General features: G+C 44.7%; 1 protein-coding gene across 1 annotated transcript in view; it reads left to right on the top strand.

Annotated features, from left to right (window-relative positions):
* Positions 1-298: 298 nt before the first annotated feature.
* Positions 299-17,788, top strand: part of NPRL2 (NPR2 like, GATOR1 complex subunit) — a 141,442-nt gene continuing 123,952 nt past the window's right edge. The window contains exons 1-4 of the mRNA XM_078661150.1: positions 299-429; positions 3,641-3,765; positions 4,381-4,472; positions 12,982-13,150. Coding sequence (XP_078517276.1) covers positions 3,688-3,765; positions 4,381-4,472; positions 12,982-13,150 — 339 coding nt within the window. The 5' untranslated portion in view covers positions 299-429; positions 3,641-3,687. The remainder of the gene's footprint in view (positions 430-3,640; positions 3,766-4,380; positions 4,473-12,981; positions 13,151-17,788) is intronic.

The following is a 17,788-nucleotide window of genomic DNA, read 5'->3' as shown; positions in this document are numbered from 1 at the left end:
GCTTAGGTTGCGCCTTGATGAAAAAAAGATTGAATATGCAAGGAAAATAACGTAGTTTCTGTATTTTTACTAAATAGAATTAGTTATACTTATTGCTTTTAATTTTTTATATCCATAGAAATGTTTGTTATTGCAAACCTATAGACGTTTACTACTAAAACAGCCAAACATAAAAAAAGAGCTCCAAGAAATAAGACTCAAAGCTGCTCTTTATTTGTTATTATTTTTGAAAAAATTGTGGTTCCTTGTGCCCACCTTTAATGTTGTGGTCTGTGAAATGTCGCTATGCCAAGATGGCCGCAGGTTTGGCGGGTCCATATTTCTTCTTGTTTCTGTAGGAGTACGACCAGTATTAAGCTTTGCCTGTTGCTGAGCGTTTTAGCTAATGCCGTGATGTAAATTTACAGTGGAACAGAGAGGAGGCGAGGGGTAGGTGGTTAATGCAGTTATTTTGAATAACTTAATTAGGACTCATTTAACCTTTATCACTGAATATCTTCACACATGATTGAAAAAATAATACACACAGGTACTGATAATCCCCGCCGCCCACACACAATGAGACATAGTTTGGGTTGTGTGGGGGATAAGGTGCATGGGGTTCTAAGATGTGTGTTAAACATGGTGCGGTGATTGTCGCTATGAATAAGTGTGTGGTGTGGCAGAGTACTCAAGTTGTACATTGCCATGGGTGAGTAGCACAACCAGTCCTTGTTTTTAGGTCTCGCCTAAAACGTTGCATGCTAGAAAGACATATTGATAGCTACTAGTGGGCTAGGAGCCCTGTCATTGATTACCAATAGTTGGCTTCAGTGTCACTCTCATTTATCTGCTTCTTATTAGTTAGCGTGTTGACTTACCTTTTTCTTGTGTTTGTTCCGCCCCTGGAGAGTTGGCGCATTTCTGTGTTCTTTCACTGCTCACTTTTTAGGTCTGGCAGAGCGAGACTATAGCGACTTAAACAGACTTTACCCAACTAGTATCCCAACTGGCGATTTGGTGCTATACCCTTGCGCTTTTCTATAATGCGCGTGCACATCATCAAATCGCCATTTGTTCCCCAGCAGCACTCCTCCCACACCTTTGAAGTGAAGCTTAGCTTCACTTTAAAGGCCCCTGCTGCTTCACACCCTCATCGCCGCTCTCCCCGCTCCGCCCCCTCCCCTGCCCGCCGTGTCACATTTCTCCTCTCCCCTCCCCTTCTCTGCCTACCCTCCGTCTTGTTATTTATTATAATTTGGCACGCTGTATCTTATTGTGAGTCCCTCAGCTCTCCCACTGTGAGTGCACTGTTTATTCAATTTGGCACGTTTTTTCTTTATGTCGTTGGTAACACATTCAGTTTTTAAGTGAGAGAAAATAGGCAGTGTTGGTACACTGTTATACGGGGCGCTATTACTCGCTTCCAGGCACTCAGTATCGGACTTTTTTCCAAATGCAGGCAAAACAGACGCATACAACAAGCCGTTCGTTCCTCTCTTACCCGGTGCCTCGCAGTCTTTTCTGTCTTCCTGTTCTCCAGGCGCTCCTCCCCCCTCCCCTTCTCTGCCTTCCCTCCGTCTTGTTATTTATTATAATTTGGCACGCTGTATCTTATTGCGAGTCCCTCAGCTCTCCCACTGCGAGTGCACTTTTCTTTGAAGCGAGGGATGCATTACGTCGACTTTTGGGAATTCCAAAGCAAACAATTTGATCCATTTTGATAAACTTTATTGGCATTCCAAACCACAGCCTTATTTTTTTTATCGCATGCCTTGCATCAAAGGGCACCGCCTGCCTCCAGTTCTACACGCATGACTCAGTGCAGGTATGTTTAGGGTGCCCGGCTAGCAACACGCCAAGGGGCCAACGTTGTCGCAGCCCTGGCCTTTCCTTTTTAGGTGGCATCATTACAAGGTTCGTTAAATCGTATGGTTTCCTTTCAACCAAGGAAAGACTACATCTGCCAGAATGCGCTGATATGTTAGATGGCGTTTGCATACAGGAAGCATGCTGTCAAGGTGACATAGAGGCACCCTATGGATTGTTCTTGATAAGTCTTTTTTCTCCTTTTCCGTGCCCCCATTTATTTTTTGGCTCGGTGTTTCCCATACCTTCCACATCGTGTTCCGTTTTTATTTTACTTTCTCTTTCAATAGTGTCCGCACTGTCTTCACTCTCTTGTGTACCTCTCTTTACTTCTCTCCTTTGCACCTGTCCCTACATCCTTATTCTCACTCTCCAGTTCTCTTTTTGCCTATCTCTCACTATTCCTCTTTCTCTCTCTTCCCTTTCTCCCAGTCTCCTTTCTTTTGTTGTTCTCACTTTCTTGCATTGCTTTCTTCCCCACTGTTATAGGTGTCACATTTGCGAAAGTTAAAACTATTGGCATTGTAAATGACAAAGCTATTAATTTAGATATTTTAAAAAAGAACACATAAATAAAAAAAGTCATTTATAAGACCAATAACTCAAACTTTCCTAATGCGAGACCTATTGCATTTCCAATGCTTGTTTAGATGCTACTTTCGTTTTATTTCAGCACTTTACGAGAATGCATTTGTTTTCCCACCTCCTCCCACACGTGCTTCTCACCCCCATCAGTGCAGTCTGTGTTCCTCTTGCCCATGTGAGTCTATCCAACTCTGGGGCATCTCCTCCGTAATGGCAAATTATCACAATGTCTTTCCTTTACCTAGTGGTGGAAGACTGGAGCGCTCATATTAAATGGCTTCTTTGCTACTTCTTCTTTTTTTATTTACACAGTGTCAAACTTTGCATTTTGTCTGGATGACATTGTTTCTGAGACTATTTACTGTAGAGGATATAGGATACATTGTACTAATAAACGTAATCCGCATGAAAATGTCAAAGAAAGAGGGTTATTTTTCCTCGAAGAGAAAGTTTCTTCCTGTACATAAACAATCATTCCCTTCAATGCAGGCACCCTTGCATTATAGTGCAAGTCTACCTATGTCTGCGCTAGGCAGCTAATTTTAGCGTCAGCCCTAGGGAAAACACAGGGGTGTGCCGTATTGTTTTAAATACGGCACATCACTGCGTTTTGGAAATGTTGGAGTGGGGCGCTTGCCAAATTTGACAAAGCTCTGCTCTACGACAGTTCTTTGTAAATGTCCCCCCTCATTTCTCTTGAATGAGGTTGGTATCCAATTCCCAAAGAAAAGATGAGCAGAAGATATTATTAATGTCAAACGAGGCTCTTGCACATATGTTTTTTTAATCTGCCTGTATATTTTTTACCTACAAGGCTGAAGTACCTGAAAGATTTCTTCTTGAGGTATAATGCTTCTACATGAAGTAAAGCACACGCACTTGTGATGTAAGCTAAGACAAAAGAGAGCTATTACATACATTTTTTATATCTATATATCAGAAGTCATTTTTATCGACGTGTGTGCACTAACCATAGTTTACATTTTTTTACTATTGTGTTTGCATATGTAATAAAGCACTTGCTCTTTTGCTGGAAGCTAAGACTAATGACATTTGTTATGTAGAAATAAAATGTTTTGATTTTTCTTTAATATTTGAATGTAAGCATTGTAAGTTGTTTTAAAATCACGTGTTTCTGTTATTATGTTTAAGTCCATTTAAGGTACAAGAATTGAATGTTTATAGTCTTGTTAATTATGCCCATCAGGAATGCTGCATTTCTGAAATTTCCTATAGTGATTTCTTGGACTAACCATGGCGAACAGCAGACAGATTGAGTGTATCTTCTTCAGCGAATTCCACCCTACGCTGGGACCAAAAATCACATACCAGGTGAGCAGATCCTGAAGATAAACTAGTATATTTTTATAGATGTAGGAATGAGGTTAGGGAGAGAGAGAGAGAGAGAAAGAGAAAGAGAGACACGTGGAGAACAGAGAAAGGAGAATGCCGATTGAGGAAGGAGTAAAAATACAGAGAGACCTGAGCCGAAGAATGATGAAACCGAATAAGGTGAGCAGAGATAGTTGCAGACTGAATGAACACACTCAAGGTTGGGCGTATGTCTGTCTGTCTGTCTCCATCTCACCCTCCCTCTCTCGTTCTTTTTTACTCTCTACAAACCCAGAAGATGTCACACCAAGCATGGAGTGAGGCAAGCTTAGAGATGGATTTGGGCAAAAGTAGGGATATGTGAGAGCGTGAAGATAAACATGGAACCATAAAACCATGAGGGAGGAGGGCTGTGTTAACCCAAATTTGGGAAGCACTAATAGGCTTAAAGGTGGTGCAGCACATAATACTTACTCCATTTGAGGCCTGCTTTCTTATGCATTACAGCTCTCAAAGATCCCTGCATTTGGTTCAGAAGACTGGATGATTTTTCATTCTAGATGTTCATGCCTCTTTTGCATTGTGTAGTCTACTGAACATTGTTCTCCACTGCAGGTCCCAGAAGAGTACATATCTCGAGAGCTCTTCGACACAGTCCAAGTCTATATAATCACCAAGCCTGAACTTCAGAACAAGCTGATCACAGTGTAAGTACTACAACTGGTGTCTTGGTGTCAGACATGATACAGTCCTCCCCAAGAGGTGTAACATGATGGCTCCATAATAGTGGTCTCAAGAACTTCATGTCACATGGAACATCTCCCCAGTATTATCAGAGGAACGTAGCTAGAGAGGTCAAACGTGTGCTTGAGTCCGAGCACTACTTTATATTCTTTATGTGTATTTTCCCCCTTGATTGAACGAGAATCCCCAGCTTATGTAGAAATGGCTACTGGAAGTTTACATCACATTAGAGGAATCCGGTGTATCATAGCAGTTTACCATAATGACAAACATATTAGGAGATGTTATGGCATGATCAGAGGCTAGCTTTATGCATGAATCAGTTCAATGCTATAAGGACATGCCTGTTTTTGCTGATTTCTCCCCACAAATAAGCTTTGGACTAATGCTACAGGTTTAACCTAATAGAAAAGCCCAGACTTCTCTTTTTAATATAAAAAAGTCACCACTACAGCAGGCCTATCGAGTCCTAAAAAAGCGTGGGTGTATTAACAAGAAAGACACATACTTTTATATGTCATAGTAGTAAAAACTACAAATTGCCGTTTTTACTGTTGAAAGGCTAGTAGCCCCACTGGCAATTAAAGGGTTAAGTCCTGGAAACTCAGCTGTGCTTTTTCCTGAATGAGACTCCTAAAGTTGGTACTTTATAGTATGAAAGTAATGGTTACTTGATGCCCACGTCAAATTTAATATAATTTTCAAACTAAAAGTAAAAAATTGCCAATCTGTTGCCCAAGTTTTCAAATTGCAATTCGAGGATGCTGGCCACAAGGCAGCCCTCTGCCTTCCTGGATAGAGGTGTGAACGACTTACAGGAAAGGAAGCAACAGAGGCCAGCCATTGAAAGAGATGTCACCTCGCAGTGGCAAGAAGCCACACAGGGTGTGAGCCCAAAAGGCGAGCTTCAAAGGGGAAGCCGCCTTTGAAAGCCTGCTCTTTTGTTCTGTTAGACAGTTTGGCATCGGGCACAGAGAGGGGATCACTGTTGCCGAACTTGATTTTTCGTGGCCATGTAGCCCTCAGGTAGCCTTACCTATAAGGTGGGATGCCAAGCTCCAGATACCGAGAGAGGGATCCTGCCATCTTGAAAGTGGGCTGATTGTTGCACTCTGAGATAGCTAGATGCCGCACTGCATAGAAAGTAGTCATCGGGCAGGAAGGATCTGGTAGCCCATTGGCTAGTGACCGGTGTATCCCTGAGGGCGCTTTCTGGCATAAATATGGCACCCCTGGCACCCTAACCTCAGATCACGTCGGCACTGGAGAAAGGACTGAACCACTTCCCTGCTGTTCCCTGGACCTGGCAAGAGAGGCTGCACCAACCGCTTGACTGCACCTGCTGCTCCTTGGTCTTGCAAAGAAAGGACTGTGCTTGTAGTGCCTGCCTCATGGAAACGTCACCTCCAAGCACCAGACAGAAGTGATGAACACCAAGAGTCAGTTCACTGACTTTCTGTTACAGGGCCTGCAGGAGGATGGATATCTGACTATGGTTACCCCAGATTTTTTGCCTTGTGTTTAGCTGGTTTTTGACTTAGTTGGCCTGGGACCCTGCTAATCAGGGCCCCAGGCTATCTGCTCTCTCTGTAAAATGGACTCCATGTACCCTAGGTACATAACTAATTGGATATTGAGTCACCTTATCAGCCCCTGTACAGTGTACTATAGGTACCCAGGGCATAGGTGCACCCAAGGCCTTCCAGGGGCTGCAGCATATCTGTTGCCACCCCTGGCTGGACATACAAACTGACACAAGTGGCTGATCACTCAGCTGGGGCAAGGTTGTGTAATCACCCCTTGCTTAGGTATAGTATTCCTATATCTACCTTTACATATAGACACATATGCACCTATAAGTCACTCCTATGGCAGGCCTTAACAATCCTGGAGGCAGAGTGTTTGGTTTTATGTGAGATGGTGCTCTAGCATGAGCTGAGCCTGTCTGCAGCTTTCGGAACCATGTCCTTATAGCTGTTCTATGATATTGCCATACCATATACTCTTAAGTGCATTATAATCCTCGCGGTTATTGCTAACTTTGGTTTGGCTTTATCAAAACATGTTGTGTAAGGTGTCATACACTTTGAATACTACCCCCGCGCCAGTTCTGGCGACGGGGGTAGCATTCCGCCCTTCTAGAGGAAGAAGACATGTTACTTTACTTAAACGCGGTTAAAACTAACCAGAGCCTCAGCATCACAAAATGGATGCTACTGCCACAGACACGAGTCTGGCCTCCTGCTGCTGACCGAAACTTGGCAGAGGAGGCTTGGACAAAAGGTTTCCTGTCACTGGGAGGTGCTAGCACCACCCCAGACAGGAGATAGTGGATTGGGGCAGGGAGGGCTGAGTGAAACTAGACACTGCCTGGGGCACACAAGATGTCCCATGCATAGCCCAGTTCAAACCGGTGCTGGGGCACTCCAGCCCCAGCTCTGGCGCGAAACTGGACAAAGGGAAAGGGGTGTAACCACCCCCTTCCTGCGTCCCAGCCATAGGAGGGACCTAGCAAGTAATCCAGCCCCTTGATTTGGAATAAAGGTAGGAGCTGTGTCCATAGACTTTAGATAATCCAGACTGAAACTTTGATACATAACTCTGGACCCTTCGACATCCTACTCGACGTAGAAGACTGAAGAATCTCCCTTGTGGTCAAGGAGTGACCACCCTGTGCAAGCAGGCACCATCAAGCGCTCAACGGTTTGCTTTGTTGCAGCTCCCGCCGGAGCTCGAGCGACAGAGATCGACAAGAACCAGATTCCCAGACATCCAACAGCCCGATCCACAGCCACAGCAAAGCTGAGACCCATGGAGGCGACGTGAGATGTGAGTCCGGCCATCTTGGAAAGCCTGCGAAGTGCTTCCCGTGCAGCTCCCGAAGCAACCTCGAAGCTATGCATTGGGGACTGAGAAGCCCCAGCCCCGAGCAGGTTTTGCACCGAAGATCACCTCTCCACAGTCACCGAGTACTGCGTGGGGCCCTTTTGCATTTTCCTGCTCAACTCGTCTGTCCGGTTACTTGCCCGTTGGCTAGTGGCCTCTGTGACGACGAACCTTTGAATTTACACAGCTGGTCTGGTTGCTCCAGACTGGCCCTTGCTCCCCTGAAAAGGAGCAGCCCATCAGATCTTGCTGATCTGATCCAGAAGCCATCTTCGATTCCTGCGTGGGTTGCATTTGCCAAGGCCTGTTGACTCCAATCTGCAAGCCGACACCGCTGACAGCGAGAGCCTTCGTGGGACAGTCCGTGTCTGACTCCTGGTCATTGTCGATGCCCCCGGGTCCACGTGGCAGCGGAGACAAGCTTCTCGACAACTACCTGATTGCGCCCGACATCGCCTGGTTTCTTCCTGGTTCCATCCTGGTCACTGGCTAGTGACCCAGACTCTGTCCCCTCTGCTGTCAGGTACTCTACATCTTCGATCCACCCTTGGATCCAACCGTACTCTTCTCTCCTGGTCGCCTGCAGCATCTTTACCTCCAGGCTCCATAGAACTCCACGAAGAAACCCGACGCACTTTGACACCTATGCACCCGCTTCCTGTGGGTGAGGTAACGCGAGTACTCCGGTGCTCCTGTAGTGGTTTACACCTCTAGTGTCCTAGTTTTAAGTGGCTAAGTTCTAGTCCAGTCGGAAGACTCCTAAATCTGCAACTTTGTAACTTTTACACGCCATTGACTTTGCATTGGTGCACGCGTGTGCATTAGACACTGCACCTGCGGGCCGCTCCCGCCCTAACTTCAGTTAGTCCAGTGTAGCCCCAGCAATTCTCAAGGCCCTAGGCCTTACCATTGTTCGTGACGGAGTTCTTATACCACTATTTTAGTATTAGGGGCCACCAGGGCCTATCCATATTTCTGCAACTTTTGTATGTTATATGAAGTTCTTTGTTTAACGCTTGTGCTTCTGTCCTCATAAACAGTACAGGGGATTATTCTAGTAATAAATACATATACTTTATAATATATAACTTGTGTGGTGTCCTTTCATTTGGTATTAAAATGATTGCATATGGTAAAACAGCTGGCTTCACATGCCCTCTTGAGTTAAGCCTAAGACTCCTTAGGTCCATGCTACCCCTAGGATAGCTTGTCTATAAGGTTGACTTACAACCACTCACCATAAGGGTTGTTTGGACTGGTACAAGGTGCTCACTAGAATAGTGAACATCATACACCAGGCCAACCTCTCACAGGGCCACAAAAGCTGAAGTAGTCCACCTTGGCAAGTCAGTAGCCACAATCACTTGACTGCCGATGTGCAGTCTGTGAGACCATTTACTAGCACTCAAAAGTTACACCCAAGTCCGCTGGACCTGGGAGAGTCGGGGTGCAGTTTTGCACCCAAAAAGGACAATAGTCTCCACCAAAGAGAACTGATGGTTTTGCTGTGACCAGTGACCAGTACACCAGTGGCAACTAAACGTTTGCTGGACCAACTATTACTTTGTGGGACACCAACCCCTGTGACCAAAGTCACCCCACCAAGACTGTGGACAGAGTAGCAGCCCCAGGAAGCCCCCTGTCGACCTCAGAGCATCTGCAGCATTCTGTATTCCTTGCATCAGGACTACTCCATTGTAGTCTATGGCGGTTCACCATAGAGCTTGGAACTGGACTGGAGACTGCATGATGGCAAAGTAACTCTCCTACAACTCTTTACTAGGCCTCCTTGACCTGTTCCCTGTCAGAGTTGGTTTCCCAAAGCAGGCCAGAGTACCTGAAACAAATCTTTAAAAGTTTTACAACGTTTCCAAAGTTTACTCTAACTGCAGTAATTGTCAATGCTTGTTTGCATTTGGAGTGGAAAGCTGTGATTTACGTTGTACTCAAAAATCTATACCTCTGGAACCCTCCAGTCAATTTTGTTTGTTTTGGTGTCTATAAATTCATTAAAAACACATCCATTTTTATAAATTGGTGTCTATTCCTTTTGTGTTGTGTGACTCTATTATTTTGTCGTTTTGATAAAGACAAATAAACAGGGTGCATCTTGTGCACGTAACACAGTCTACAGATCATAGCGGGTTTATAACACCACCTTTTGCACCAAAGGGTCTCCGCTAATTCGCTTAATAGAGTATTACATTTGCAATATCACAGTATTATAAGGCCAGGAACTTTGCATAGTGTGCTACTGTTGTTTTGGTACTGATAAATTATTTACGTTTGTTTGTTTATGCCTTAAGACTCAAATCCACTGCCTCCCAGGGTTGAGCTAAGGTTTAGCAAACAAGCCTGACTGGACTCCAGTCAGAATTGTGAGTGTATTACCTGGGGAGGTCACACAACCACAGCATATAATACACCAATTTCCTCACAAATGCAAAAAATCACTGCCTCTATAAAGAACTACGTGTCTTACCATTGACCCAACTCTTCAGAAGGCAGTGTACTTGAGGATTCCCACAGCAGATTTTAGGGTGGCTTACAGTACTACAACTTAAGAGCCTTACCAGAGCACATTAAGTATTTGAAACTACCATCTGCCTGAGATCCCAAGTGTATAGTGTTTTCTTCACACCTGCTAGACTTACTTTTGCTCCTTTCCTTTCCAAATTTTCATCTTAACGGACAATTTCTTTGGTTCTCCGGTGAGTGCGGGTAGTGCTGTCACAAATAAAGGGTTGAAAAAAGTATTGAATAGAATTTGTAGTCTCGTTAGTGGCTGCATAGCAAACAAGCAGGGGAGAGGAAGCAAACAAGCAGGGGAGAGTAGTTGGCCTAACGGCTAGGGCGCTCGACCTCGGACCTGGGGATCTGGGTTCGAGTCTCGGTAACGACGCCAAAAACCTCCTGTGATTCTGGGCAAATCACTTAATCTCCCCGTGCCTAAAAATGAAAGTGTAACGTAACTGGAAAATATGTAAAGCGCTCCTGATTCGGCGGGTCTAGTTCGCGCTATATAAAATAAAACTCTGCCAAAAAAAAAATATATGTTAAGGAATAGGACTTTTTTGGGCCATCTGTCTATTCGATCTTGCAGAAGTTATTTTCCTTCCGTTTGCCTCAGTGCCTCGAGTAATCGAGGAAACTTTGGAAGGTGGTGTAAGTCCATCGGACTTAAAGAAGTTCTCTGTCAACCCATATCTCAAAAACATCTTGTATTAGGAGGCCTGGCCTACTACCAACTCATCTGCAATCTTTCTCCATCACCTCGATAATGGAAACATAACTATAAAATAAATGTAGGACTTGATAGAGGGCAACAGCTTACGGGACAAGAACAAATGTAGATTCTGACCCAAACATGGATACAAGTTGATGTCAATCTGTAAGAGAATACATTCTAGAAAGTGTGAACAAACACCAGACTGCTTCACATATCAGCAGCATTCTACATGGTCAACCAGCACATTTTACTTTGTCACCTTTTGGTTAAAGATCTTGGATGCAGCTGTGCAATGCTTGGCTTCTTTCTTTAAACACTCTCATAAACTCATAATTGCTTCCTCCTACTTTCCCAGTCCACCCCTCCGAGGACCTGAAGATGCACACCTCGCCTCATTGCTTCCTGAGCACTGTTCAGCACCTACCTTTGTCGTTATTTTCAGACACTCCGGCCCTCTTTTCCAAATGTACGCACACAAAACAAACTAGCTTCTTCTTTGAGTTGGATATGGCCGGTCTTCAAAAACGGCATCTCTCCACCTTCAGATCCAGTCTCACCTTGCATCAGTTCAATTCATGGCAGGATTGCTCACAACATCTTAAAAAGGCTTGAATGGAGAGAATTCGGTGTTGGAGGGACGTACGTTTTTCTGCGGGCTACGCTACCCAGGATGTCTTTACTAATCATGGTTTGACCAATGCTAGTAGTGCTGGGCATCTGGAAGGTTACATATTTGACATATTCTTAAGCCGGCCCGAGTACATTAATTTGGGCACTATTGCATTAATGGTGACTTCACCGACCTGACTTTGAGAAAAGAGTTAGACCAACCCATACTTGAGTGTTGGTGTTTTGAATTCCACCGCGGATCGTGAGATTGGAACATATCTGTTCCATCATTAGCAGTTACAGTTTATCTACTGGCAACTGAACTGACTAATTCAGTACCAGATTGTCACTCGTCCATCGGGGTGCTTTTCATGGAATATTAGGACTATACAATTTTATTGGGAGCCCGAGAGACCGCAGTTACAAGGTGGTGATCTCATAAGTTTCGTTGTAGGTGTGACCAGGCTTGGTCCCTACATGGCCCTGATCTCTGTGACTCATACTATTTTTCTGCCTTGAAAAAGTCTTTTGAAAAGACTAAACACGTGTCGGCAGGTCGTGTGCTGGGATTTTTATTTACGGAAATACTAATTTTGGAATAAAGGCTACCTAACAGCAAGATGACTGACTATTCTGGATTTTCTATTTTGGATTATTATTGTTGAAACTGTCTCTAAAGTTGATTTAATGGGGTTATTCATACCCATAGACGTGACATACATGCAATTGACTGAATAATGATAATTGGTGTGCTGTAAAAGCCCTATTTCTTTCTTGTATTGAATGGAGAGAATGCAAAACTAATTCTCCTGAGCATACATTAATAACATGTACTTACTTTGAATTGGTGTCATGGTCTAGGAGCAGCATCTACACCAGCAGACTGGGTCAAGGACCTGCATGCTATATTCTATTCCCCAGCCACTCATGCTAAACAAATAAATTACCCAGTGAAGCACTAGAATGACCATTTTAATCTTTCCAAAAATATTACTCCGTTCTCAATACCTATGCCACCTTCAATCTGACCATACGTTTCCTAAAACAGGATTATGCTGTGCGTTGTACATGGGCCTCCTATCTTTGTTTTGTGTCAAAGCTTCAACATAAACGAAGCATCCAGATGGATATACTGTCTCCCCCCTCTCGAGCATGCTCAGCCAGGCTTAACAGAATTTATACTGGTTTCTTGTGGATACATCAAGTTCAAAACTCTCTGGATCACTCCTCAACTCCGTACTAGCGTAACAACATAAGAGCATCCACATACACCCCCAAGCATGTCATCAAAGGTCTTCAAATCCCTCCATGCTTTCTGTTTTGAAATTGACCAGAAAATGCTTTGACAGTTTTTCATTACAAGCATCCTGCTCAGGAATTAGAGCCAACCTGCTTCAATTCCAGAGTAAATTTAAGGCTCATTTTCTTGCAGTGATTTGAATAATTTTCCTGGACCACTCGTTGCTTTTACGCTTTTCCTTTCTGACTCCTCCTTGCACCCTCTTCATTACCCCAGCCCTCACATTCCTGTGTCACTTACTTACACCCATTCCACTAATCATGCCCTGCTGCCTTCATTCCATCCCTCCCTTCCTTGCTTGTCCTTCAACACTTTTAAATAGTCCCTAGATCTGAACGTAGCATTTTACAAATGCTCATTAAGTAATAATACATGATTTGGTGTTCTGATGGAAAGAGTATGTTGCTGCTAATTGACCTCAGTTGTGCACCCTTTTGTCCTCCGATAGAACTGCCATGGAGAAGAAGTTGATTGGTTGCCCGGTATGCATTGAACACAAGAAGTACAGTCGTAATGCTCTACTCTTCAATCTGGGTTTTGTTTGTGATGCCACGGCTAAGACCTGCCATCTGGAGCCACTAGTGAAGAAGTTGGCTGGATATCTCACCACCCTTGAGGTCTGATCCTGTGTGTATCTCTTCAGTCTATTGTTGTTCGGTTTATGTATTTGTTTGTACAACGCACATTACACAAATGGATTGCTTGATAGCGCTGAATAACAGGGCAAGTGTGCCAGGGCTTAGAGGGAAGAGGAACCTGCAGGTTCAGTTACATGTGGATTGGTAAGGGTGGTTCGTCTAGCAAAACTGTTGCATACAGGGATGAAGAGAGAGAAACGGAAGTGGCCTGCATTGAAAAAAGAAAATTGCAATTTTAGCAGTTGTTGTGAAGGGTTATGTTAGTGTTAGGGTTGGAAAAGATGTGTTTTTGATTTGCACCTCAAGAGTATGAGGGATGGAGCATTGCAAGTGTCATAGAGAAGGTGGGCCCAGAAGTGGGATGCCACCGCTGCAGAGCCCATATCACTCCTAATCTTGTTTATTGATGTTGGTGTGGCCAGACATTTTCTCCTCAGGCTCATAGTGAGAAGGTTAGTCGGTATATTATCTTGGTAGTATTTTGGTGCATGCACCTGTAGGTTAGGCAGAGCATCTTAAATTGTATTATTTTCTGTACATGGAGCAAGTAGAGGCTTTTAGTTGTGGTCCTTATGTTGGTTTTTTTGTTAGCCCAAGTATGAGCCACCCTGCCACGACGTCGCTTGATCTTTGATGCCTGGGAGACTGGAATAACAAGGCGTTAACTTAGTCAAGACAGGAGTGGTTTAGAGGACTGAGAAGTGGAAAGATTATGTAGTAGTTTAATTAATAAGAAAGTAACTTTTACTGCAGTTCCTGTCTGTGAACTGAGGCTCAGTTCAGCTTCCGAAACGAGTCCCATGTTTCTTAGTGTAGATTTGATGGAACCCATTTGGTAACGGAATGTATCAGAGAAATGAATTAAGACATTGTTTGTTTGAGGAGTTGTTGTTGGCCCAGGACGAGATGTTTGGGTTTTGAGACACTTAGGGGCTATTACGATGGCAGGCGGATCGCCCCCGCCGGGCCGGCGGTTGCCACCGCTGGCCCGGCGGGGGCGATCCGCCGGCTATCCATGCCTGATTGACCCCCTGCCATATTAGTATGGCTCGTGGGTCCGCGGCACACGGAAAGACCGTCCGCCGGTCGACTCGTCCACCGGGCAGAAAAGGGGCATAATATGGTGGCGGTGCAAGACACCGCCATCCATATTATGATGCAGGCAGAGACCAGCCTTTCCATGGCAGCGTTACCGCCATGGACAGGCAGGCGGTTCATGCTTTTGGGGGCCCGTTGCGGGTCCCGAGGGTGTTGGGGGGAGGGGGGCGTACCTATGGTACCCCCCTACATTTGCATGCACAAGGTGGCAGGCACCGCTCGGTGCCTGTCACGTTGTGCATGCAAATGCACAAAATGCATTTTGTACATTGCGGCGGGTGCTGCTTACAGCACCGCCCAGCATAATGTAAAAAATGCGGGATACGACCGCCAGTGTGGCGGGCGCATCCTAATTTGAATGGCGGGACTGCCGCATCATCGGCAGTCGGTCCCGTGCTCTGATGCAGTCCGCCCGCTGTTTTAATAGGCTCCTTAGTGTGAAGCTGTTGTGGCTTATCCAGTTTTTTATGGCTTCAAGGCCTCTGGATATGGCCACTAATCTGCTGGACTTCCTGACTCCATAAGATAGATTTTGGTGTAACCAGCACAGTACTTCAATGTGTTATAAATTAAGTTTTGCTTTCCTTAGTTAAAAATTTGGATCAGAAAAAACATCTTTGGGGAGTAAAACAGGATGATCAAAACAGGAGTAATATCTTTTTAAGTAAACTAAGTGTTAATTTACTTACAGCTATCTGATGTTTCTCAATGCAGAAAAGTTTAAAAGTATAGTGCATGGAGCTTTAACTTACTGTTTTTTTTTAAGTCAGTTGCCTCTTTCTTTGTTCCTCTCATGTTCTTTCCCTGTCCATCCCATAGCGATCACATTCTTCTCCCAGGATGTTTTCTGCCTTTAGTAAAGCAAGAAGTGGTCCCTCTGTGTGTTTTTCTCTCATACTCCCACTAGACTCAATGATTGCTCCTCATCCATTCAGAAACCTCACATACACAATAAGTACTACTGCTCAGGGAATCACAGATTTTTATTGGGTGCATGCCTATATGAAGGACACTCCCATTCTTTCTCTGTCTCTTCTGGACACTCGCTGGCTCATATTTGTAGGTCTTGCATAGGCAGCACATGCTCTATCTCTTTGAGACTGCTGTATCTACTCTGGAGTAAGTGCACCCCCAGATGCACGCCTATTGCTGCCATTGGTTCTTTGTAGTGCCTCTTGTAAATGCGTATTTTTTTACTGGTCACTTAGTTGTGTTTGTCCCTCCTTTCATTGCTTGGTTTCCTCCCATGGAGACTGCCCCTGTTACATGTACACTTAATCTGTTCTTAATGTATGTGTTTGTTGGTGCATTATTTTTTTGCTCTGTTTGGCTCGTTTTCAGGTTCAGAATGGCGACAAGAGACGCTCTTATCAAAATGTAACTCAAGTTCGGCATCCTGCTGTTACTGCGCTCCCTCATTCCCGCAGTCCTCCAGGGTTGTTTAACAGGAGTCCTTTTGTTTTTAAGCATCCCCATTTTTTCACCGGAGTTTAGTTAGACATTGTTCGGCTTTTTATAGTACGTTGTTCCTGGTTTCCATGGAGCCATGAGGCATTTCGGCCCCTCCCACTCCCCCTTGTGCCCGGTGCTCCAGCCCTGTCCCTCACCACTCCCGCCACCTTACTTGCTTGGTGGGAGCCCCCGAGCTGGATTCAGGAGTGTGCAGCCGCTCACATGCGCACAAAAAACATAAATCAAACTTGTTTCCTCATTTTTACAGCATGCAGCACAGTAGTACTTCTGCTAGCGAACAGACACACAAAGCAAACTCGTGCTGTCTTGGCGCCTTACACAATTCCCCACGGCAGCACTTGCAGCCATGTCTGCTTCATGGGTTAGAACCAGCGGCCTGCGGGTTTACTACAGATGTCTGCAGTATTGCCCGCTTCTTGTGACCGCTGTAACAGAGCGTCCCATGCAGCTTCAGTGCAGCCAAGTAGTTTATTTCCTGCGTGCCTTTGTGCCTCTGTGTTCTGCATGTGTCGGGACTGAGAGCCTGCCCTTTTTGTCCCCAAGTACTCGGAGAAGATCTTCATAAATGCACTCTCCTTGCCCCCATTTCTTCTCCTTCACCTGGTATTTGCCCTGTGCTTACGTGACTATCTGTGAAAACACACAAGAACTTTTCGCTATACAAATATCAGGCTTGCACACCTTGCTCCCAGGTGATAATCTGACACGTCAGCAGCATAGATGTCTAATCCTTAATGGAGTTTCCTAACAGGAGCGGTGAGAGTTCCTGCGGCCAGCGCATGTGGTGAAGCCAGCGAAAGAGCCCGCTACACCAGCATTGATGGGTTTTCTGGGCCTCAGTTAAAGCTGTCTTGGTGACGTCTTAGGATTTGATGATGCTGAAGCTACACTGATTATAGGTCACTAAGATATTTCAGGATAGGTTTCAAGCGGAGACTACATCTGTCATGTCAGTCGGAGGCACATTTTGTGGTTTGGTCTGATGGGTGAGTTTTTTTTTTAATCAAAGAATCACCTGGGATAAAGTTGTGCTATTAGTGACTGGAGACTCCACCTTTAGGACACTGGGAGCACCGGGTTGTTCCTTCTCAAATTGCAAATTTTCTTTCATGGTCTGTTTTCAATAACACCTTGAAGCTCCTGAAAAGTTGGAGTGAGCGCATTTCAAAAACCTGTAATGAATAGCTGAGACGCATGTAGTAAAGACCGCTGTCCTGGCAGGCGTTGGCAGGTTCTTGTATCCCAGATCCTGGCTGTGTTTCTGGTAAGATGCCTGCGTTGTAGGCCTGAGATCTTTATATCTTTCTCACACACTATTTATGCTCCTCTGTCTCAAGTTCAAGAGTCACTTCCTACACAAATTACCTATCCTTCTCATTCTTCCTTTCCATCTATTCTCTGCAGCTCCCACCACTATCTACTCACCATGCCACATAATTCCACTACCCAGATACACTACACAACATACAATTCCACACCATACTATTCCACAACTAACAATTCCAATACAACCCACACAATTCCACTCCACACCACATACATCCACTACACTCCAAAATAAAACACATAGGTAAAAGGCATGATCATTTACAATGCCAATCGCTCTAACTCTCACAAATGCGAGACCTATTGCACAGCAAATGCTTGTTGACAATTTACTTCAGTTGACGACCTCGCTCTGTGGTAGATCTGGTTCATTGGTTATCGCTTGTGTTTGCAGTCAGCAGCTCAGCTACTCTCCTAACATATTGACCTACTCACATAAGACCACTTCACTCATCATAGACATGTTCTCTGGTACGACTGAGAATTTTTTCGAGTATGAAGATTCCATCTATTTGCAGGTTAGCGGGACGAGCATGGGAAGTGTTTTTGCTCCCAGTCTCGCTAACCTGTATGTCCATACTTTTGAACAGACACACGTACTCGCAGACACTAATCCCCATCTTCAGTGTCTGCGAGTATGGAAGAGGTACATTGATGACATCTTTGTCGTATGGCGGGGTACGGTAGACGACCTCCGTCTCTTTCACACATGGCTGAACG

The sequence above is a fragment of the Lissotriton helveticus genome, chromosome 9 (assembly GCF_964261635.1).
Source record: "Lissotriton helveticus chromosome 9, aLisHel1.1, whole genome shotgun sequence".
Taxonomy (NCBI): Eukaryota; Metazoa; Chordata; class Amphibia; order Caudata; family Salamandridae; genus Lissotriton; species Lissotriton helveticus.
Note: the sequence above shows the minus strand (reverse complement) of the source record. Positions and strands in the feature narration are given on the sequence as shown.